We start from the raw sequence: 18,631 nt of genomic DNA on the forward strand, positions 1-18,631 counted from the left end.
TTACCGACGAACCATTCTGGAGCTCCTCGTGACGTCCAGGATCTCATCCTGGACTCCGAACAACCTTCGGTCACCAACACCTATAACTCAACTATACAGAAACGTCATCGAACCTTAAGTGTGCAGACCCTGTGGGTTCGAGAACTATGCAGACATGACATGAGACACTACCCGGTCAATAACCAATAGCGGCACCTGGATGCCCATATTGGATCCTACATATTCTACGAAGATCTCTATCGGTTGAACCTCTATGTCAAGGATTGAGTTAATCCCGTATGTTGTTCCCTTTGTCCTTCGGTATGTTACTTGCCCAAGATTCGATTGTCGGTATCTCCATACCTAGTTCAATCTCGTTACCACCAAGTCTCTTTACTCGTTCCGTAATACAAGATCACGTGAATAACTTCTTAGTCACATTGCTTGCAAGGCTTGTTGTGATGTTGTATTACCGAGTGGGCCCTGAGATACCTCTCCGTCACACGGAGTGACAAATTCTAGTTTTGATCCATGCCAACCCAACAGACACCTTCGGAGATACCTGTAGAGCACATTTATAGTCACCCAGTAACATTGTGATGTTTGATACACACAAGGTATTCCTCCGGTGTCCGTGAGTTGAATGATCTCATGGTCATAGGAACAAATACATTGACATGCAGAAAACAGTAGCAATAAACTGACACGATCATATGCTACGTTTATAGTATGGGTCTTGTCCATCACATCACTCTTCTAATGATGTGATCCCGTTATCAAGTGATAACACTCGTCTATTGTCAGGAAACCTTGACCATCTTTGATCAACAAGCTAGTCAACTAGAGGCTCACTAGGGATTGTGTGGTTTGTATGTATCCACAGATGTATTTGAGCTTCCAATCAATACAATTCTTGCATGGATGATAAACAATTATCATGAACAAGGAAATATCAGAATATCCAATTTATTATTGCCTCTAGGGCATATTTCCAACAGTCTCTCACTTGCACTAGAGTCAATAATATAGTTCACATCACTATGTGATTGTTATGAATCCAACACCCATACAGTTCTCGGGTTTGATCTTGTATTGCTTGTGAGAGTGGTTTTTAGTCAACGGGTCTGAATATTTCAGATCCATGTGTGCTTTACAGATCTTTATGTTATCCTATAGATGTTGCTACCACGCGCCATTTGGAACTATTCCAAATGACTGCTCCACTATACGAATCTGGTTTACTACTCAGAGTTATCCGGATTAGTGTCAAAGCTTGCATCGACGTAACCCTTTACACGAACTCTTTTATCACCTCCATAATGGAGAAAATTACTTAGCCCCCTAGTGTACTATAGAGCCTATGACTAAGGCATAGGGGATGACAATCGTCCTTTCTCTTTATTCTGTCATGGTTGGGCTTTGAGTCTTACTCAAATTCCACACCTTTACAACACAGCCAAGAACTCCTTCTTTCAGTGACCTATTTTAAACTCCTTCAAAATCTTCTCATGGTTTGTATTCATTTGAAACTTCTATTAAGCGCTTTGATATATCTCTATAGATCTTGATGCTCAATGTTCAAGTAGCTTAATCCGGGTTTTCCTTTGAAAAACTCCTTTCAAACAACCCTTTATGCTTTCCACAAATTCTACATTATTTCCAATCAATAATATGTCAACCACATATACTCATGAGAAATTCTATAGTGCTCCCACTCACTTAATTGGAAATACTAGTTTCTCATAAAATTTGTATAAACCCAAAAGCTTTGATCACATCATCAACGTGCGTATTCCAACTCCGAGATGCTTACGCCAGTCCTTAGAAGGATCGCAGGATCTTGCATACTAGTTAGCATCCTTAGGATCGACAAAACCTTCTGGTAGTATCACATACAACCTTTCCTCAAGGAAATCGTCGAGGAAATAGTGTTTTGACATCCATCTGCAAGATTTCCAAATTGAAAAATGCAACAACTGCTAACATAATTCCAACAAACTTGTAGCATCGCTACGAGTGAGAAAGTCTCATCGCAGTCAACTCCTTGAACTTGTCGAAAACTTATTTGCAACAAGTCGAGCTTTCTAAATGGTGACTTTCACCATCATTGATTGTCTTCCTTATAAAGATCCATCTGTACTTAACAGTCTTACGACCATCAAGTAGTTCTTCCAAAGTCCGCACTTTGTTTTCATACATGGATCCTCTCTCGGATTTCATGGCCTCCAGCCATTTGTCAGAATCCGGGCCTACCATCGCTTCTCCATAGCTCGTAGGTTCATTGTTATCCAGCAACATGACCTCCAATACATGATTACCATACTACTCTGGAGCAGTACGTTTCCTTGTCGACCTACGAGGTTTGGTAGTAACTTGATCCGAAGCTTCATGATCACCATCATCAGCTACCCACTTCAACTAGTGTAGGCGCCACAGGAACATCTTCCTGTGACGTGCTACTCATTGGTTGAAGTGACGGTTTAATAACCTCAGCAAGTTTCCACCATCCTCCCACTCAATTCTTTTGAGAGAAACTTTTTCTCGAGAAAGGACCCATTTCTAGAAACAAACACTTTTCTTCTGGATCTGAGATCGGAGATGTACCCGACTGTTTTGGGTATCCTGTGAGGATGCATTTATCCACTTTGGTGTGACTCCCATTGAATCTTTGTTTTCTTGTGTCAAACCTAATGATTATGGGTCTGGATATGAATCACTTTGGTTGAAAAGTGCCCCAATGATTCGGAGTCCATCTATCTTGATGCTAAAAGCATTAAAAGTGGAGTAGAAGATGTTAAAACTTTGAGTAGTAACGAAATTACTACCGTGGATTTCAAGGAATTCAATTATGATAGTTTCTCCTTGATTGAATGCATTTCTTTGATGCAATCCCTGTTGAACTCTCCACACGCTTATAGCCAAAACAAAGCCTTTACCGATCATATCATCGAAGCTATGATAAAATCTCTTGAAGAGAAACTTGAATTGGAAGTCTCTATCCCTAGAAAATTTCATGACGAGTGGAAACCTACCATCAAAATCAAAAACAAAAACTATGAGTGCAATACTTTGTGTGATTTGGGTGCTAGTGTTTCTGCGATTCCAAAGTCTTTATGTGATGTTCTGGGTTTTAATCTCTACTAATAAAAGCACGAGAGGGAAGATCCAACTCGCAATCTGGAGCGTCTAATCACTTAATCAACGATCTAGATACGCTGTTAACGAAACTAACCAGACTTCGTTAGCGCTAATTGTCCACCCACGTCTAAAAACGCAGCTAACCTCGATCCCTCGCTCTTGCGCTCGCGACCGGCTCCCCCCCCCTGACGCGACGCCTCCTCGCCGCCGCGACCCCTGCTCCCCGCTCCCCGCGACCCCTCCCCCCCCCCGCTCGCCCCTCCCGCAGCGACCCCTCCCTCCCCCCCCCCCCCCCCCCGCTCGCCGCCGCGACCCCCCCCTCCCCCGCTCGCCCCCCCCCCCCCCCCCGCCGCTCACCGTCGCGACGCCTCCTCCCGCCGCGACGCCTACTGTTATTAAACTGTTGAGGGTTTAGGGTTGGTGTTGATTGGCAAGGTGCGTGTGCATGTGCAGATTCGTGGCTGTGTCGCCATGGACGGCGGGGAGACCCAGGTCGTGGACGACGGAGGGAGCCGCCGCTGGGTGAGTCTCCTGGTTCTTTTCTATTCGTCGGCGGTTGGTGAAAATATGCTGCTGACCTTATGTTTGCGGCGGCTGTGGGTAGGGACTCTGGTTAGCTCCGGCGACACGACCTAGAGCGGGGGCGAGGAGGATGGCAACGGTCTGCGATTAGGGTCTCCAGTTAGCTCCGACGACACGACGCGGAGCGGGGGCGAGGAGGATGGCAGCGTGCTGTATGGAGAGACGCAGCCGCTGGACGAGGACGACGAGGAGACCGAGGCGGTTGATGAATTTGAGGGGGAGGGGAGGAGAGGATGTCTGATGACACACAGGTGGTGGAGGACTCAGAGGATGATGCCGGTGGTGTCGCTGGGCAGACACAGGTAGTAGAGGAGGTGGAAGAGGAAGATGGTGGCAGCACGGAGGATGAAGCCAGTGATGGGGATAGGACCCAGTTGGTTGAAGAATGCGAGGTTGAGGATGGTGGGGGTGGCGAGACCCAGTTGGTCGAGGAATGCCAGGAAGAGGAGATAGAAAATGATAACAGCGATGATGAGGCTGCTGTTCAACGGGGGACGACCCAGTTGGTTGAAGATTCGGATAACGAGATGGGTGGTGATGGTGATGTTGAGTTGAGCCAGGGCACTCAAGTGCAAAGTGACGACGAGGGCCTGCCAAATAATGAGGAAGATGTGAAGGATTATGCCGAGGATTCGGTTGATTCTGATGCTTCCACGGAAGAAGAGGGTGCCACAGGTTAGTTATCACTGGCTAACTATGCCTTTCTACTCTAACTCAACTAAAAAATGTGTTCTCCTAACACTACCTTGGTCCCATTACGTTTTTGTTCCTTATGTTAGTTATGTCCTGGCAAAGAGGTGATTAAGCTTTAGGTCTCTTGCAGTTATACCCATGATTTTTTCCTTGTTGCTGCAAGAGAAGAACATATTTTGCACTGCCGAGTAAAACTTATCATATACCTTTCTGGAATATATTTCCTGATGGTGGAAGAAAATCATCAATCTACATATGCCCAGCAGCTATCTGCCATATTTATTATCTCCAAATGCGTAAGATGTGTACATCGTGGATAAGCTCAACTCTAGATGTTTCTTCTAATAATTGGGCATACACTTTTCATCTGTTTTTGCTCTGAAAATCGCTACCAATGTTTTTGCAGTTGGCAAGCTGTGATTAAGATGCCAGAGGGAGAAATAACAGAGTTGCCACATGCACTTAAGAAAGCAGAACATGCCGACCAGCTGGAGTTCAGCAAGGTCTTGACTATGAATTTACCTAGAAATTACACCCTGAAATAGAAAACAGACTTTAGCTCAAATCTATACACTCGGTAGCATGCTCTTCTTCGATTGTTAGATCTCCTCTCCACTTAAGAACATTGTTTTAGACATCTGTTTAAGATTGCAATGACAACATAAAAAACTATTGTTGAGGTAGCTCTTTTTTGAACGCGAGTTGTAACATGAACTCTGCATTATATTGTTTGTTGTCTGCCCTAAATGATCAAAGATAGTTTAAACTTCACATTTTTAAGAAATATTCAAGTCAATTCTAAAAATCTAAGTTGCATACAGGATGTCCCTTACTTACCTAGGAAAATAATTTCAGTTACTGCTAAGTTTTGCATAGTAGCTTTGAATGCGTGCTACTCCTTGACTCTGCGTGGTTGCCTGCCATACTTGTTGTTTCAAATGCTTGTTACAATTTGTTTCTCTTGAATAGTTTGGTGGATTGTTCTGGCATCTTATTTTCTTCTGTCGATTGTCAACTCTGCTTGAAAATACTGTGATCCCTCATATAATCTTTCTCAGTGAGTGTGCAAGTACTTATGTATTTGCTAAAGGCCTTGTGTAATCTGGTGTAGGCAAGTGGCAGTGAGTTAACCGAAAAAGCTTCTTGCTATAAAGGCTTATTCTACAACTACCTTAGCATTGGTATTACTTTGTTACTTCATCTACTTCCTTTCCTTGGCTAATTCTGTTATTTCTTGTGAACTTTACATGGTGATCTACATGTACTTGAGAGGTTTTATATTCAGACTAACTAGATAATACATGTAATATCTATTTTCTCTCCAGTTCCTAGGTGTTTAGGGTTGTCTCAAATTCTTTGTGTGCGCTAAACCTTAATTTTAAATTTTGAATGGCCGAATATTCTTCAGTATCTGGAAGTTCGATGTGAAATATATAATCTAAAACTACATACACTGTCTCTATGATAATATAAAGTTGTAAGACTACAACTGAAACCACAAGACATGAATGTACCAGGTCAATGATTTTTTGCAAAATTATATGGTTTATTCTTTATTACAATTTGTTAGAGCCTTGATTCGTTGCTGAGTGTGCCATTTATTTTGGATAGGGATGGATGCCCAAGTCGCATATGGCTTCCACCATCTACGAGATGAAAAGCCATATCTTGCTCAAGGACCAGTTGCAAATAAGGTGCGGAAAGAACGTATTTAATGGTGTAATATGTAGTTGCTTAAGCTTTTCATTTCCCCGTTGGTTTAATGGTGTAATATTCTTGCTTCTTTTTTCCTTTCCCCGTTGGTTTCTGCGGGGTGCGAAATTGAACGCTTGCTGTTGTTGTTGTTTTTGTGGCGTCTCAGCAAGATTGCCCTCAAGATGGCCATGGCGCAGATCAAGCTGCTGCGGAACAAGAAGGAGGTGCAGGTGCGCCAGATGCGCCGCGAGGTCGCCCAGCTCCTCGACGGAAACCAGGACCAGACCACGCGCATGAGGGTAAGCCTCGATGTGTCTATGTGAACTGAGTATCGGGCCAATGGTTGGTCGATTGTGCTAACCTATCTTCCCTGTTACATTATGCTATTGCCAATTTCTGTGCTCAAGTACGTGACGTCTGACCGCTTGTCACACAATTCTATGCTTCTGCTCGGCATTTTCTTCTACTACTGACCTATGCCATTTCCCCCACAGGTTGAACATGTCATAAGGAAAGAGAAGTTCATGCAAGCATACGACCTGATTGAAGTGTACTGCGAACTTATAGTGGCACGCTTGTCAAGCCAAGTTTATATTTCTTGACTGTAAACCAGTACTTATTGCTCCATGTCTTTATCTGATGTTTGTCTGAAATTGCTTTATTTTCATCTGGAGAAGCAGACACACGGTTTATAGTTTGAGAACTATCAGTTACATCTCATTTTTGAATTATTTCCGTAGTTGATAGGATAGGACGTTATCTTCTATCCATTATCAGCGAACTATGGTATAGTTTCTTGGGTTATGATTTACCTTTTATCTTTTCCCTGATCAGCACATCATGATTTAGCTGGTCTCTTCCGAGCTTATAAAAACTGCTCCATATTATTCATGTAGAGTCCTTTCCTGGGTAACCTGAAAACTAAAGGGTGTTTGAATGACCACACTTTACCCTAACAAATATTGGCCATGACCAAAGTGCAGGCATGATTTTTTTGGTGCCAGACAAATAATGGACTAAACATGGGTGAGCCAAAACTTGGCTCGGTCATGCTGACCAGGTAGTCATGCAGATAGGAAGAATGATTCGTCAGGGTAACTTTGATCCAGTTCTCACTAAATTTCTATTGAGTACCTCTGCAAGTGTGCATGCGTGTAAACGTGAGCACCATGATTTAGACCCTGGCGGGTGAAGTCGTACCCCCATAACTGCACCACCACAACAAGATGTGGTTCTCGCTGACCGTGACTTTGTTGAAGGTTGGAAAAGAAGCTTGCCGATTCCCTGGGCCATGCCAGATAATGGCACCATCCAAATGATGACCAAAATTTAGGTTATTGCTAAATGAGCGTAACGTCATCCATCTTGCTCGCTGGGCTGTCCCCGTCGGCTCGATCCCCACAGCCCAATCACCACCAAGCCGGCCGGCCGCCGCGAGCGGGGAGGATTGGTTCCCCATGGCGTCGAAGCAGATGGAGGAGATCCAGCGGAAGCTGGCAGTGCTGGCCTACCCGCGCGCCTGGTGCTGATGGTTGATTGGGGTTGTGCAGACTTGGCGTGTTGGCTTTTGAACGTGCGTATGCAGCTGTACAGGCGTGCCTACGCGATTCTTGCTTCGGCCGGCTACTTGACGGAACTTGCGTAACTAGCGACACGAATAAAACTGATCGATGGATTTGATGGCTAAAGGCCCGTGTCGAGCCTTTGCTTTGTATTGCTTTTCGTTTTTCTGGTGTTACAATCAACACCCCTAGGGTGTCTTTTATACACTTCCACAAGGGACTATGGAAATAGACTAGGACTAGGAATCCTAATACTACTAGGACTCGGTTTGGCTTTCTTTCCTAATCCTACATGAGCAACATGATTAACATCTACATTCACCTCCTTAATCTTGTTGCTTGACTTCACTTCTAGCACTCCGAATTTCCTCCTCATCTCGATGAACTTCTGTCGACCGAGGGACTTGGTGAAAATATCGGCAAGTTGGTCTTTCGTGTTCACATGTTGAACCTCGATCAACCCTTCTTCAATGCACTCCCGGATATGGTGGAACCGGGTATCTATGTGCTTGCTCCTTTCGTGATGAACCGGATTTTTGCACAATGAGATTGCAGCTTGGTTGTCAATCTTCAATGACACCTTCTGCACCTCCCGCTTTGCAAGAATAGCTAGGAGTCTTCTCAGCCACACTGCTTGACAAGCCGCCGTGCTTGCCGCTATGTATTCTGCCTCGCATGAAGACAGTGCCACCACCTTTTGCTTCTGAGAATTCCAGCTAATCGGATTCGGGCCAAGGTAGAAAACCATGCCCGTTGTGCTCTTTCGGTCATCAACATCACCTGCCATGTCACTATCTGAATATCCACGAAGGATCAATCCTTCCTTTCCCTTTCTGTAGGTGCAACCAATATTAATGCTGCCTTTCACATAGCGCAAGATTTGATTGATCGCGCTCATGTGCTCGGTTGTCGGATTCTCCATGAAACGACTCAGGATCCCGACTGAATAAGCCAAGTCAGGTCGGGTATGCACCAAATATCTTAGGCTGCCCACAACGCTTCGATACATTGTGGTTTCCACCGGCGGATTTGAGCTACGCTTGCTCAACTTGTGACGTTGGTCCATTGGAACTTGTGTCTCGTAGCAATCGTACATGCCACACTTTTCCAATAACTTGACCGCATAAGCCGATTGACATAGGGAAATCTCTCCGGAGCTTTGCTTCACTTCGATGCCCAAGTAATAGCTGAGTAATCCCAGATCACTCATGCTAAACTTGTTCTTCATTTGCGCCTTGAAACTTTCAATTTCTTGTACGCTATCTCCGGTGATAATCAGATCGTCGACATAAACTCCAACTAGCAGGTTTGAGCCTTTGGAGTTCTCTGTATAGACTGCATGCTCGAGGGGACATCTCTTGAACCCGAGCGAGACCAGACTTCGGTCTAACTTTGAGTTCCAAGCTCTTGGCGCTTGCTTCAACCCGTAAAGTGCCTTCTTGAGCTTGTAAACTTTCCCTTCTTTGCCTTTCTTCTCGTAGCCGAGGGGTTGTTCCACGTACACTTCTTCTGTGAGATCGCCGTTGAGGAAAGCGGATTTAACATCCATATGATGAACCTTCCAATCCTCTTGTGCTGCCAAAGCTAGGAGCACTCTCACCGTCTCGATTCGAGCAACCGGTGCAAACACCTCATCATAGTCAACTCCTTGACGTTGAACGTAGCCCTTTGCAACGAGTCTTGCCTTGTACTTCACAATGGCACCCTCCGTGTCCTTCTTTAACTTGTAAACCCACTTCAAACCTATCGTCTTTTGGTTTGGAGGTCGGGTTACCAAAGTCCACGTGCCATTGCTCTCAATTGCCTTCATCTCCTCATCCATGGCGTGCGTCCAGCTAGGACTTTTGCTCGCCTCTACGAAGTTCGCCGGCTCCTCAACTCCGAACAGACATAGTCCGGAGTACTCGAGCGTAACTGGCTTTGTGTACTTGTAGACTTTCTTGAGGGTCTTGTAGCGACGAGGCCCTGAGGAGTCCGTTGTGGCTTGCGAAGGAGGCGACACAAATTGTGTCGGTGTTGATGCACTTGAGGAAGACGGCTGAGACCCTGGTGTGTCATCGACATCCGTGTCGTCGGCGTAGTCGTCGTGACCGTGACCATCATCTTGATTGTCGTCGTCACTATGCGCCTCGTTGTCGATGTTGTCGTCGAGATCTCCGCCTGTGTCGTGCGCGGCGTTGTCGCTATCTCCTTGCGACCTATGCGCGTCGTCGTCGGTGTCGGCACCATGATGATCACTACCATTGTGGTCACCTTGGTTGGGCGTCTTGCCTACCACCTGGACATCCTCCCCTGCATCATCATCAGTTGGAAATTCAACTGCAAATATGTTACTGTTTGGAGCATCGTCGGCTGTGGCGCTCCAATTCCATGCTTGGTTTTCTTCAAACACGATGTCGCGTGAAATCCGTAGACGCTTGGTTTGTGGATCGTAGAAACGGTATGCCTTGGTGCCAGAACTGCTCTCGTATCCGATGAACACCATCTTGGTGCTACGATCGGCAAGCTTTGAGAGGTGCGGCTCCGCCGCCTTCACAGGTGCCACGCACCCCGAACGTCTGTAGATGAGACACATTGGGCTTACGTCCGTAAATTGCTTCATACGGAGTCTTGCCGATCACCGCCTTCGTTGGAGCCCGGTTGAGAAGATAGACCGCCGTCGAGACAGCTTCTCCCCAAAAAGTCCCCGGCAGGTTCTTGCTCTTGAGTAAACTCCTTGCCATGTCAACGACGGTTCGATTGCGCCTTTCAACGACCCCATTCTGCTGCGGCGTGTAAGGTGCCGTGAGGAACCTCTTTATGCCAATCTTCTCGCAGTAGTCGTTGAACTCATTCGACGTAAACTCTCCGCCGCGATCTGTCCGTAGAGCGCGAACCTTCAGCTTGTGTTCCATCTCTGTTGCAGCCTTCAACTTCTTGAACGCTTCAAACGCCTCATCTTTAGATCGTAGGAGAATGACCCACATATATCTCGAGTAGTCGTCTACCACAAGGAAGAAATACTTCTTTCCAGCGTGAGTTGCCGGGGTGATAGGGCCACATAGATCACCATGGAGCAGCTCGAGTGCATCACTTGCACGATAGGTAGACTGAGCAGGGAATGGCCTACGGTGCTGTTTTCCAACCAAGCACCCGTCACATACTCGATCAACATGGTCGATAACTGGCATCCCGGATACCATCTCCATCTTTGACATCTTCTTCAAGGCGTAGAAGTTAACGTGTCCAAATCTGGCATGCCATAACCACGAATCATCATCACTCTTGGCGAGCCAACACTCCGGTTGAGATTGATCAAGGTTGAGGATATAGAGCCTATTCCGTGTGCGATTAACACGAGCTAGCACGTTTCGGAGGTTGTCGAAGATCGTCATCACTCCGCTCTCGATATTCACCTTGCATCCATTCTCGTCAAGCTTCCCAATAGAGATGATGTTGTTGCGTAGCCGTGGGATGTAGTACACTCCGGTGAGTATGCGATGTTCGCCTGTGAGACCCTCAAAGAGGACAGATCCTTGCCCGCAAATCTCCATAGCTGAACCATCACCGAACTTGACCGACCTTCAACATCGTATTCCAGCTCGAGGAATTTCTCCTTGCACCCCGTCATGTGGTTACTGGCACCCGTGTCGAGATACCACGACACGTTCTGATCACCGGATAACTTTGGTGTCACTTTTTCCTCATGAAGTAGCACCTTCCGGCTTGGTTTCACAACCACCGTTTCAGCGAGATCACAAACTTCGGCCATCAGAAGACCTGGACCTTCGTCTTCCTGCTTTGCCAAATTTGCTTTGATCTCCCGCTTGTTAGGCTTTGGACAATCCTTCGCAAAGTGACCCATCTTATTGCAGTTATAGCACTTGACCTCGGACAAGTCCAAGTTCCGTGGTTTCTGCTTTTTAGATTGGCCCGCCTTACCACGACCTTGTGGTTTGCCTTTTCCTTTGCCTTTTCCGGTTTGTCCATCGCCCTTCGTGTTGCTTGAGCCTTCGCCACCGTCACGCCTTCCTTTGCTACTTGGGGCCTCTCAATCTGCGCGCGAGTACATGAGTTGGTCACTACCTCCTCCTTTGCCTTTTCGACAGCCACGAGCATTCTCTTCCCACGTCCGCAGGCGTCCGATCGCCTCCGTTATGGTCATGTCGTCGATGTTGTAAAGCTGCTCGAGCGTGCCGATGATGTACGTGAATTCGTCAGTCACTGAACTGAAAAATTTCTCCACAATCTCGATCTCCTCGAGCTTTGCACCAAGCGCGCGGATCTCTCCCACCAAAGTAGTAAGACACATGGCATAGTCATTCACCGATTCAGTTTCCTCTATCTGCAACTTGTGAAATTGGCGCTTCAGCACTTGTGCCCGTGCCTTGGTGACGCGATCTTCTCCGATCCTCATCTCCTTGAGTGTGTTCCACGCCTCTCTTGCCGTCTCGAACTCCACCAATGTCATCAGCACGGAATCCGGCACGGACTGGGCTATGGCGGCCATGGCACCTTCGTCGGACTCGTCATCGACGTCGTCGTCCGTGATTGCCTGCCACACTCGAAGGGTTCGGAGAATAATCTTCATCTTCACTGCCCACACGCCATAGTTGGCGTCGGTGAGCATCGGGTACTGGATGGGGATGTTGCGATGCGCCTGGACGTTGGCGCCGCTCGTTCCTCCACCACTCGTTGCTGACTTGCCGCCCTTCTTCACCTTGTCGCCGTTCTTGTTCGTCTTTGGACCGCCTTTACCGGACTTGACCGACTCAGCGTCGCTGTCCGTCATCGTAGATCGTAGATCGTCGAGGCTATAGATACCAATTGTTGGCTTTTGAACGTGCGTATGCAGCTGTACAGGCGTGCCTACGCGATTCTTGCTTCGGCCGGCTACTTGACGAAACTTGCGTAACTAGCGACACGAATAAAACTGATCGATGGATTTGATGGCTAAAGGCCCGTGTTGAGCCTTTGCTTTGTATTGCTTTTCGTTTTTCTGGTGTTACAATCAACACCCCTAGGGTGTCTTTTATACACGTCCACAAGGGACTATGGAAATAGACTAGGACTAGGAATCCTAATACTACTAGGACTCGGTTTGGCTTTCTTTCCTAATCCTACATGAGCAACATGATTAACATCTACATGGCGGAGATCGCGAATTTCCTCAGTATCACGCCTTCAGTCGACACTAAGGCGATTCAGGTGAGAGTAATGCAGCTCTTTGTTCTTTGAGGCTTACATTTGTTGACTATTAGCTTTTGTTACTCACGGATGACAGATCTCTGGCGTGTAGTGTGGTGAGAATCACAAACTCAGATCCAGCGTGTCTCATCTTTTGTGGGATTATAGGGCAAGGGCAGCTACCACGAGTGGGTGGAGCTCCTCCGTCTAATTGTTGACTTGGTGGAAGCTAGCTGCTATGCCGACAATCCAGAGTGGAGGTTGGTTTTACACTTTACTGTCTGTGATATACTTTTGCTATGCTGATTTATACGAAAGCATTAGCCACTAATAATCAGTAGCTATTTCAGTTAAACATTTTCCAGCACTGTAAACAGAAAGGAATATTTGATGTAAAATGCTCTTCATTGTACCGAAAGTATTAGATGTTGTTTTAACCTCGGTATTAGGATATCTGATATATAAATTACCTGACAAATTGCTCCCTGGTAGTGTTGATGAGCAGTTGGCAAAGGATGTACAACTTGTAGATTCCATTGCTGAGAAACAGGCGCAAATTTTTTCAAAGGAGTGCAAGCTTTTTCCTGCAGATGTCCAAATACAATCAATTTACCCCCTGTAAGTGCAACCATTATATTCTTGTCATCGATTGTATTATTTAGAAGTTGTAGAGTTATAGGCTTATAGCACCCATATAATTCCTTAAATGGTATGAATCTATGTTGTCGTCTTGTGACTCCCAGTTGACAAGCAATTTCAAGAACCACCACCATTTCACTGAGTTAAATTATCATTTTGCAGGCCTGATATAGCAGAATTAGAGTTGAAGCTCTCTTAGTATACCAAAAAGATGTCAAATCTACAACAGATGGTTCAGGAGCTAGCCTCAAAGGTATTAAAATAAACTTGTACACTTTTAGCTGAAATTCCCGTGAATAGCATGTTTGTTAGTTTGTTGACAGTACTCTGCAGTATACTATTTGTGCTAACAGTGTAGTCTCTGCTGTCCAGTATGACTATAATCCGAATGAAGACTATGCCGAGACAGAGTTTAAGTTGAGGGAACATTTGCAATCATTTCTTGAAACAGTAAAATCCTTCAATATGATATACACTAAGGTGAATATCTTATGCATCATTATGTAATTTTCTCCCTGTATCTCCTCTTTATATTCCAGACAAGCAACCTTGACATGAATATCATTTGTACTTCTGATTATCATTTTCCATGTGTTTTGAGTTGTTAGTTGACAGAAGTTATTTGGCATTGTAGGAAATTCATCCTTGGACCCACATGATGGAGGTGCCACAGTTGCATGGGTTTGGTCCAGCTGCTAACCGCTTGTTAGAGGCTTATAACACACTTTTAAAGGTACTATCTGAATTTTTCTATTCGTTTATTATCACTTTGTTGCTCATTTGAATTTCTTGTCTATCTCTGGCCTATATCTCATGGTCTGGTTATTTGAACTTCTGATTGGATGAAATAGTAAAAGTTCATTTGTTAGTAGGCACTCAGTATGTCATAATACTGTCATAGTTCTATGACATTTCTTTCAAGTTTCAATGAACTTGTTATTATTATAGGCAAATTATTTTCCTGCAACATGAACTTAATGCACAGGACAGATGTTTGTTTTTCCCTGTAAAAAACTCAAAAATAGTTTCTGTACTAAACCTTATTGGTGTTATTTTTGAAATGCTGATGGCCGGCAATAATATCTTTTGAACTCTAGCCAACAGGAATTAAACACCCTGCTGGAAATTTAGAATCAAATCTGACTAGCTTCAAATATCTACAAACCTGGAAGTTATGTTTAGTATAAGAAATATCAAATATCTGGCTAGCTCCTTGTATTCTGCTCTATGAAACATCTCCAAAATATTAGTATGAGATAACATGGTATGGCTTTATGTAGAATTACACAGTATCATCTATTTATCAACAATACCACCTTGTCTTTCAAACTTCTACAGCTCTTATAATCCATGTCCTTTCAAGTAGTTAGCATACTCTGGCTAAGTGTTGACAGTGCTAACTACTCATACAAACATGCTTTGACTTGAGTGTTTTATTTGTGATGTGCAGTTCCTTGGAAATTTGAGGAGCCTGTGAGATTCATATACAGCAATGGCAGCTGGGTCACTTTCAAATTCAAGCGAGCCTTCATCCGTCACAAAAATCATTTCAGACTGTGAATCCGCGCTCATGTTCTTAAACAATAGCCTTGCCATCCTTTCAACTTCTGTGGCACGGGAGCAGGGTGAAACGCTGTGATTTTATGGCCATCTTATACCAAGATTCAACTCTGGTACACGGGTGTAAGCTTGTAGTGATTCAGTTGTTTGCCTTTTGGTTTCAGTTGAGGCACCGAGTAAATCTTGTGTTCCCATTGCTGGTGTGGTCGTGTATTTGTGTGTGGTTGTTGATTCTTTTGCAGTTGTAACTTGTGACGTTCAGTGAACAATGGGATGCATAGGAAGATTTGCCATGCTTAACAATGCTATAATGTTCTGATATGAAATTTATCACTACACTCAGTGAACCTATGACTATATATTTTATCTATGAAGACATTTGATTGTCTTCGATATGTGACATACTATAAGACTATAAGATTCCTCCTAGAAAGGATGAATGAGAAAATTTCATGTTGCGGTTACACGTGCGTTGCACGTGCAATGTTACTAGTGAGATTGAAGAGTGTTCTCTTAATTTGCATCTTGCTGATTCTATGTTCAAGAAACCCATGGGAAGGATCAATGATGTTCTTACTATTGCAAATAGGAACTATGTACCCATGCATTTCATTGTGCTTGACATTGATTGCAATCCTACATGCCCCATTATTCTTGGTAGACCTTTCCTAAGGACTATCGGTGCTATCATCGATATGAAGGAAGGGAATATTAGATTTCAATTTCCTTTAATTAAGGGCATGGAACACTTTCCTAGAAATAAAATAAGATTGCCTTATGAATCCATGATGAGGGCCACTTATGGTTTGAGCACCAAAGACGACGATACGTGATTCTATCGCTTCTATGCCTAGCTAAGGGCGTTAAACAATAGCGCTTGTTGGGAGGCAACCCAATGAATTTATATTTTTATTTCTGTTTTGTTGCGTCCACACTTTCATAATTCTCTTGTGATTGTGTTTTTTGTGTTTCTTTTTGTGTTTGAGCCAAGCAAAACCTTTATGACTAGTCTTGGTAATGGTTGTTTGATCCTGCTGGAAAAAGACAGAAACTTTTCGCTCACGAGATCATTTTTCATTTTTATTCAGAAAGATATTTTGAGTTGATTCTTTTTGCTGCTAATTGATACGCTTTTCTCCCAGGCCTTCGTAATTTTTCAGATTTTATGAGGTACCAGAAGTATACGAAGTATACAGATTGCTACAGACTGGTCTGTTTTTTGACAGATTATGTTTTTGTTGAGTTGGTTGCTTGTTTTGATGAAAGTATGGTTAGTATCGGGGGGTACTTGAAAGTGCGTTATATCGACTAGAGGGGGTGAATAGGAGATTTCTAGAATTTCATCACTGAGGAAATTACTTTTGAGGAAATTCCTCACTGATGACTAACTTACAGCGGAAACAGTAAAGGGTCACATGTGCAAAGTTTCACAAGAGCAGTTTTTCAGAGTGAAGAATGTGAAAACAGATTGCACTGTGAGCAGACACGTAGAATACAGATCAGGATTAACTAACATGAAGAATTTCGGGTTGAGGAAATTCAGAGAAAGTCTTCAACAAATTCTTCAAACAGTCGCAGTGAAAGTCATCAACACATAATACAAGGAAAGTAAGGAGTTGAGGAATTAGAACCCGTTTCTCAGTGAAGACAGTCGTTGATGACCCAGTTCCAACTGCTGTGACAGTCGTACATCTGGTTTGGAGCGGCTTGGTATTGAAACCAAAGGACACCCAGTCCCGGGACACACAGTCCCTACCGTATTCTCCTTGAGCTAAGGACACACAGTCCTCGCCCAACTCTCGTGGTAAGTCTTCAGGGCAGACTTCCAAACCCTCACAAACTTGGTCACCCGGCGATCCACAATTGACTGCTGGAAAGCTCTAGACCATGACTCCTAACCGTCTGGAGGATGCACAGTCCTCAAAGGGAAAAGGCTTCAGTCCCACACAGGAACAACTTCTTCAGTGATGCTCAATCACTAGGTTTGGTTTGTGATTTCGGTGTATGATGTATTTCCTCACTGATGAATTACTCTCGAAGGCTCTGAGGAATTGGGTTGCTCTTATGACAAGTGTCAGTTTCTAACGGAGTAGCCAACCAGCTAATGGTTGTGGGGGGTGGCTATTTATAGCCTAGGAGCATCCCGACATGATTTGACACTAATGCCCTTAAATAATATGACCGTTGGAGTGGATAAGACCAATGACTTGGCGTGGCTATCGAAACGGTCAGAACCCTCAACTGTGAGAGTCCTCATGTCACTCGTATTCCTCACTTGAGGCTTTTGGTAGGATTAGGCTTGGGTTGAGCATCATGAGGAAATTCATTCCATAGTGTAACTTTGACCCCCTTTAACAGTACGGTGTTCCTATTACTCGAATGCGAAGAAAGTAAAACAGAAAGTGTAAATCTTCATGCTTCAATTCTTCAGAGTGATTTTCTTCAGGAACCACCAGACTTCTCAATATCAGTATCTTCATGAGGAATATCAATTTCATCGCAGATTCCTCGCGATTCATTTCTTCAGCTTCAGACCAATTTCTTCAACTGAAGACATATATTTTTAGGGATCGATATTCTTCAAATATCTCAAACTCCTCAATGACTTATAGATCCTGTGTACACTCACAAACACATTAGATACTTAACCTATAAGTCTTCAAACCACCAAAATCACTAAGGGGCACTAGATGCACTTACAATCTCCCCCTTTTTGGTGGTTGATGACAATTAGGTTAAGTCTTCAACAGGGATCAAAAATATGAAGTGTAAATACTCATTTTGAGGAATTTGAAATCAAGATTCAGAGAGACCCCCCCTGAAGATGTGCATATCTTGAGGATTTTTCTTTTTACAGCAAATGCACATTGATGATTTATATCATGGAGATCTCCCCCTCAGTCTTGTAAATCATGCATACATATAACATATCATATGAAGAAAATGAAAATGCATGATGAGAGATGGTATCTGACGAATTCCAGCATGCGTGCATTAAAACTTGAGGAATAAGCATGCGAAGAAAAACGTTCAAAAGCGTCAGAGTACCATCGGGCTTGAGTTACAACTCATTACATAAAAACTTCAGAAGAGCCAAGAGTTTGTAACTTAAATATAGTTCATCAGCCCCAAAAATATCCCGCTTGAAGACTAACTCTCAAGTTTCTCCCCCTTTGTCATCAAGTGACAAAAAGGGACAAACTGAGGACTAACGCCCGTGAAGACTTCACTCCTTGGCGGTTGAGGAAGAGCCGTGATGCTTCTTGGGGGTAGTCTTCTTCCTTGGACCGGTAGCAGTGTCGAGCTGTTCTTCATCAGATTCAGCACTGCAGAATGAAGAAAAGGAGCTGTCTTCAAGGTCTGGCACTGGAGTAGGCCTGAACTTCTTCTTGGGAGGCCATGACCATTCAAAGTCTCGCTCAAAGTCCATTTCTTCAAGCTCAGTCTGAGTCTTCAGATGTGCAATTGTAGCCCAGGTGCGATCAAAAACCTCATGCAGATAGTGATGGTTGAGCTTCACAGAGTTCTGTGTTTCAGTGAGGGTTTTCACAATGGCACCAAACTGACGTTTGACCCATTTGTGGTTGTGATCCACCTTCTGGTGAAGACTGAGGAGG

The 18,631-nt window shown here is 44.3% G+C and overlaps 2 protein-coding genes and 1 pseudogene across 2 annotated transcripts; all 3 read left to right on the forward strand.

Moving 5' to 3' along the window:
- The first annotated feature begins 5,522 nt into the window (after positions 1 to 5,522).
- Positions 5,523 to 7,616, forward strand: LOC123405200. Its single transcript, XM_045098982.1, has 5 exons — positions 5,523 to 5,573; positions 6,004 to 6,086; positions 6,254 to 6,386; positions 6,582 to 6,664; positions 7,421 to 7,616. The coding sequence occupies exons 2-5, from the start codon at positions 6,010 to 6,012 to the stop codon at positions 7,614 to 7,616; spliced, it is 489 nt and encodes a 162-aa protein (XP_044954917.1). The 5' UTR covers positions 5,523 to 5,573; positions 6,004 to 6,009.
- Positions 7,617 to 12,776: 5,160 nt separating this feature from the next.
- On the forward strand, positions 12,777 to 13,653 carry LOC123405201 (AUGMIN subunit 7-like). Its single transcript, XM_045098984.1, has 4 exons — positions 12,777 to 12,836; positions 12,984 to 13,075; positions 13,308 to 13,433; positions 13,617 to 13,653. The coding sequence occupies exons 1-4, from the start codon at positions 12,777 to 12,779 to the stop codon at positions 13,651 to 13,653; spliced, it is 315 nt and encodes a 104-aa protein (XP_044954919.1).
- A 30-nt stretch (positions 13,654 to 13,683) lies between these two features.
- Positions 13,684 to 15,333, forward strand: LOC123405203 (annotated as a pseudogene).
- The last annotated feature ends 3,298 nt before the right edge of the window (positions 15,334 to 18,631 follow it).

The sequence above is a fragment of the Hordeum vulgare genome, chromosome 6H, assembly GCF_904849725.1.
Source record: "Hordeum vulgare subsp. vulgare chromosome 6H, MorexV3_pseudomolecules_assembly, whole genome shotgun sequence".
In the NCBI taxonomy this organism is placed as follows: Eukaryota; Viridiplantae; Streptophyta; class Magnoliopsida; order Poales; family Poaceae; genus Hordeum; species Hordeum vulgare.

Coding starts and splice junctions, on each gene's coding strand:
- LOC123405200 (XM_045098982.1), top strand. CDS start 6,010: ATGCCCAAGTCGCATATGGCTTCCACCATCTACGAGATGAAAAGCCAT. Junction 6,087..6,253: donor AAGGACCAGTTGCAAATAAG/GTGCGGAAAGAA, acceptor GTGGCGTCTCAG/CAAGATTGCCCTCAAGATGG. Junction 6,665..7,420: donor GAACTTATAGTGGCACGCTT/GTCAAGCCAAGT, acceptor ACCAAAATTTAG/GTTATTGCTAAATGAGCGTA.
- LOC123405201 (XM_045098984.1), top strand. CDS start 12,777: ATGGCGGAGATCGCGAATTTCCTCAGTATCACGCCTTCAGTCGACACT. Junction 12,837..12,983: donor TCGACACTAAGGCGATTCAG/GTGAGAGTAATG, acceptor GTGGGATTATAG/GGCAAGGGCAGCTACCACGA. Junction 13,076..13,307: donor GCCGACAATCCAGAGTGGAG/GTTGGTTTTACA, acceptor GCTCCCTGGTAG/TGTTGATGAGCAGTTGGCAA.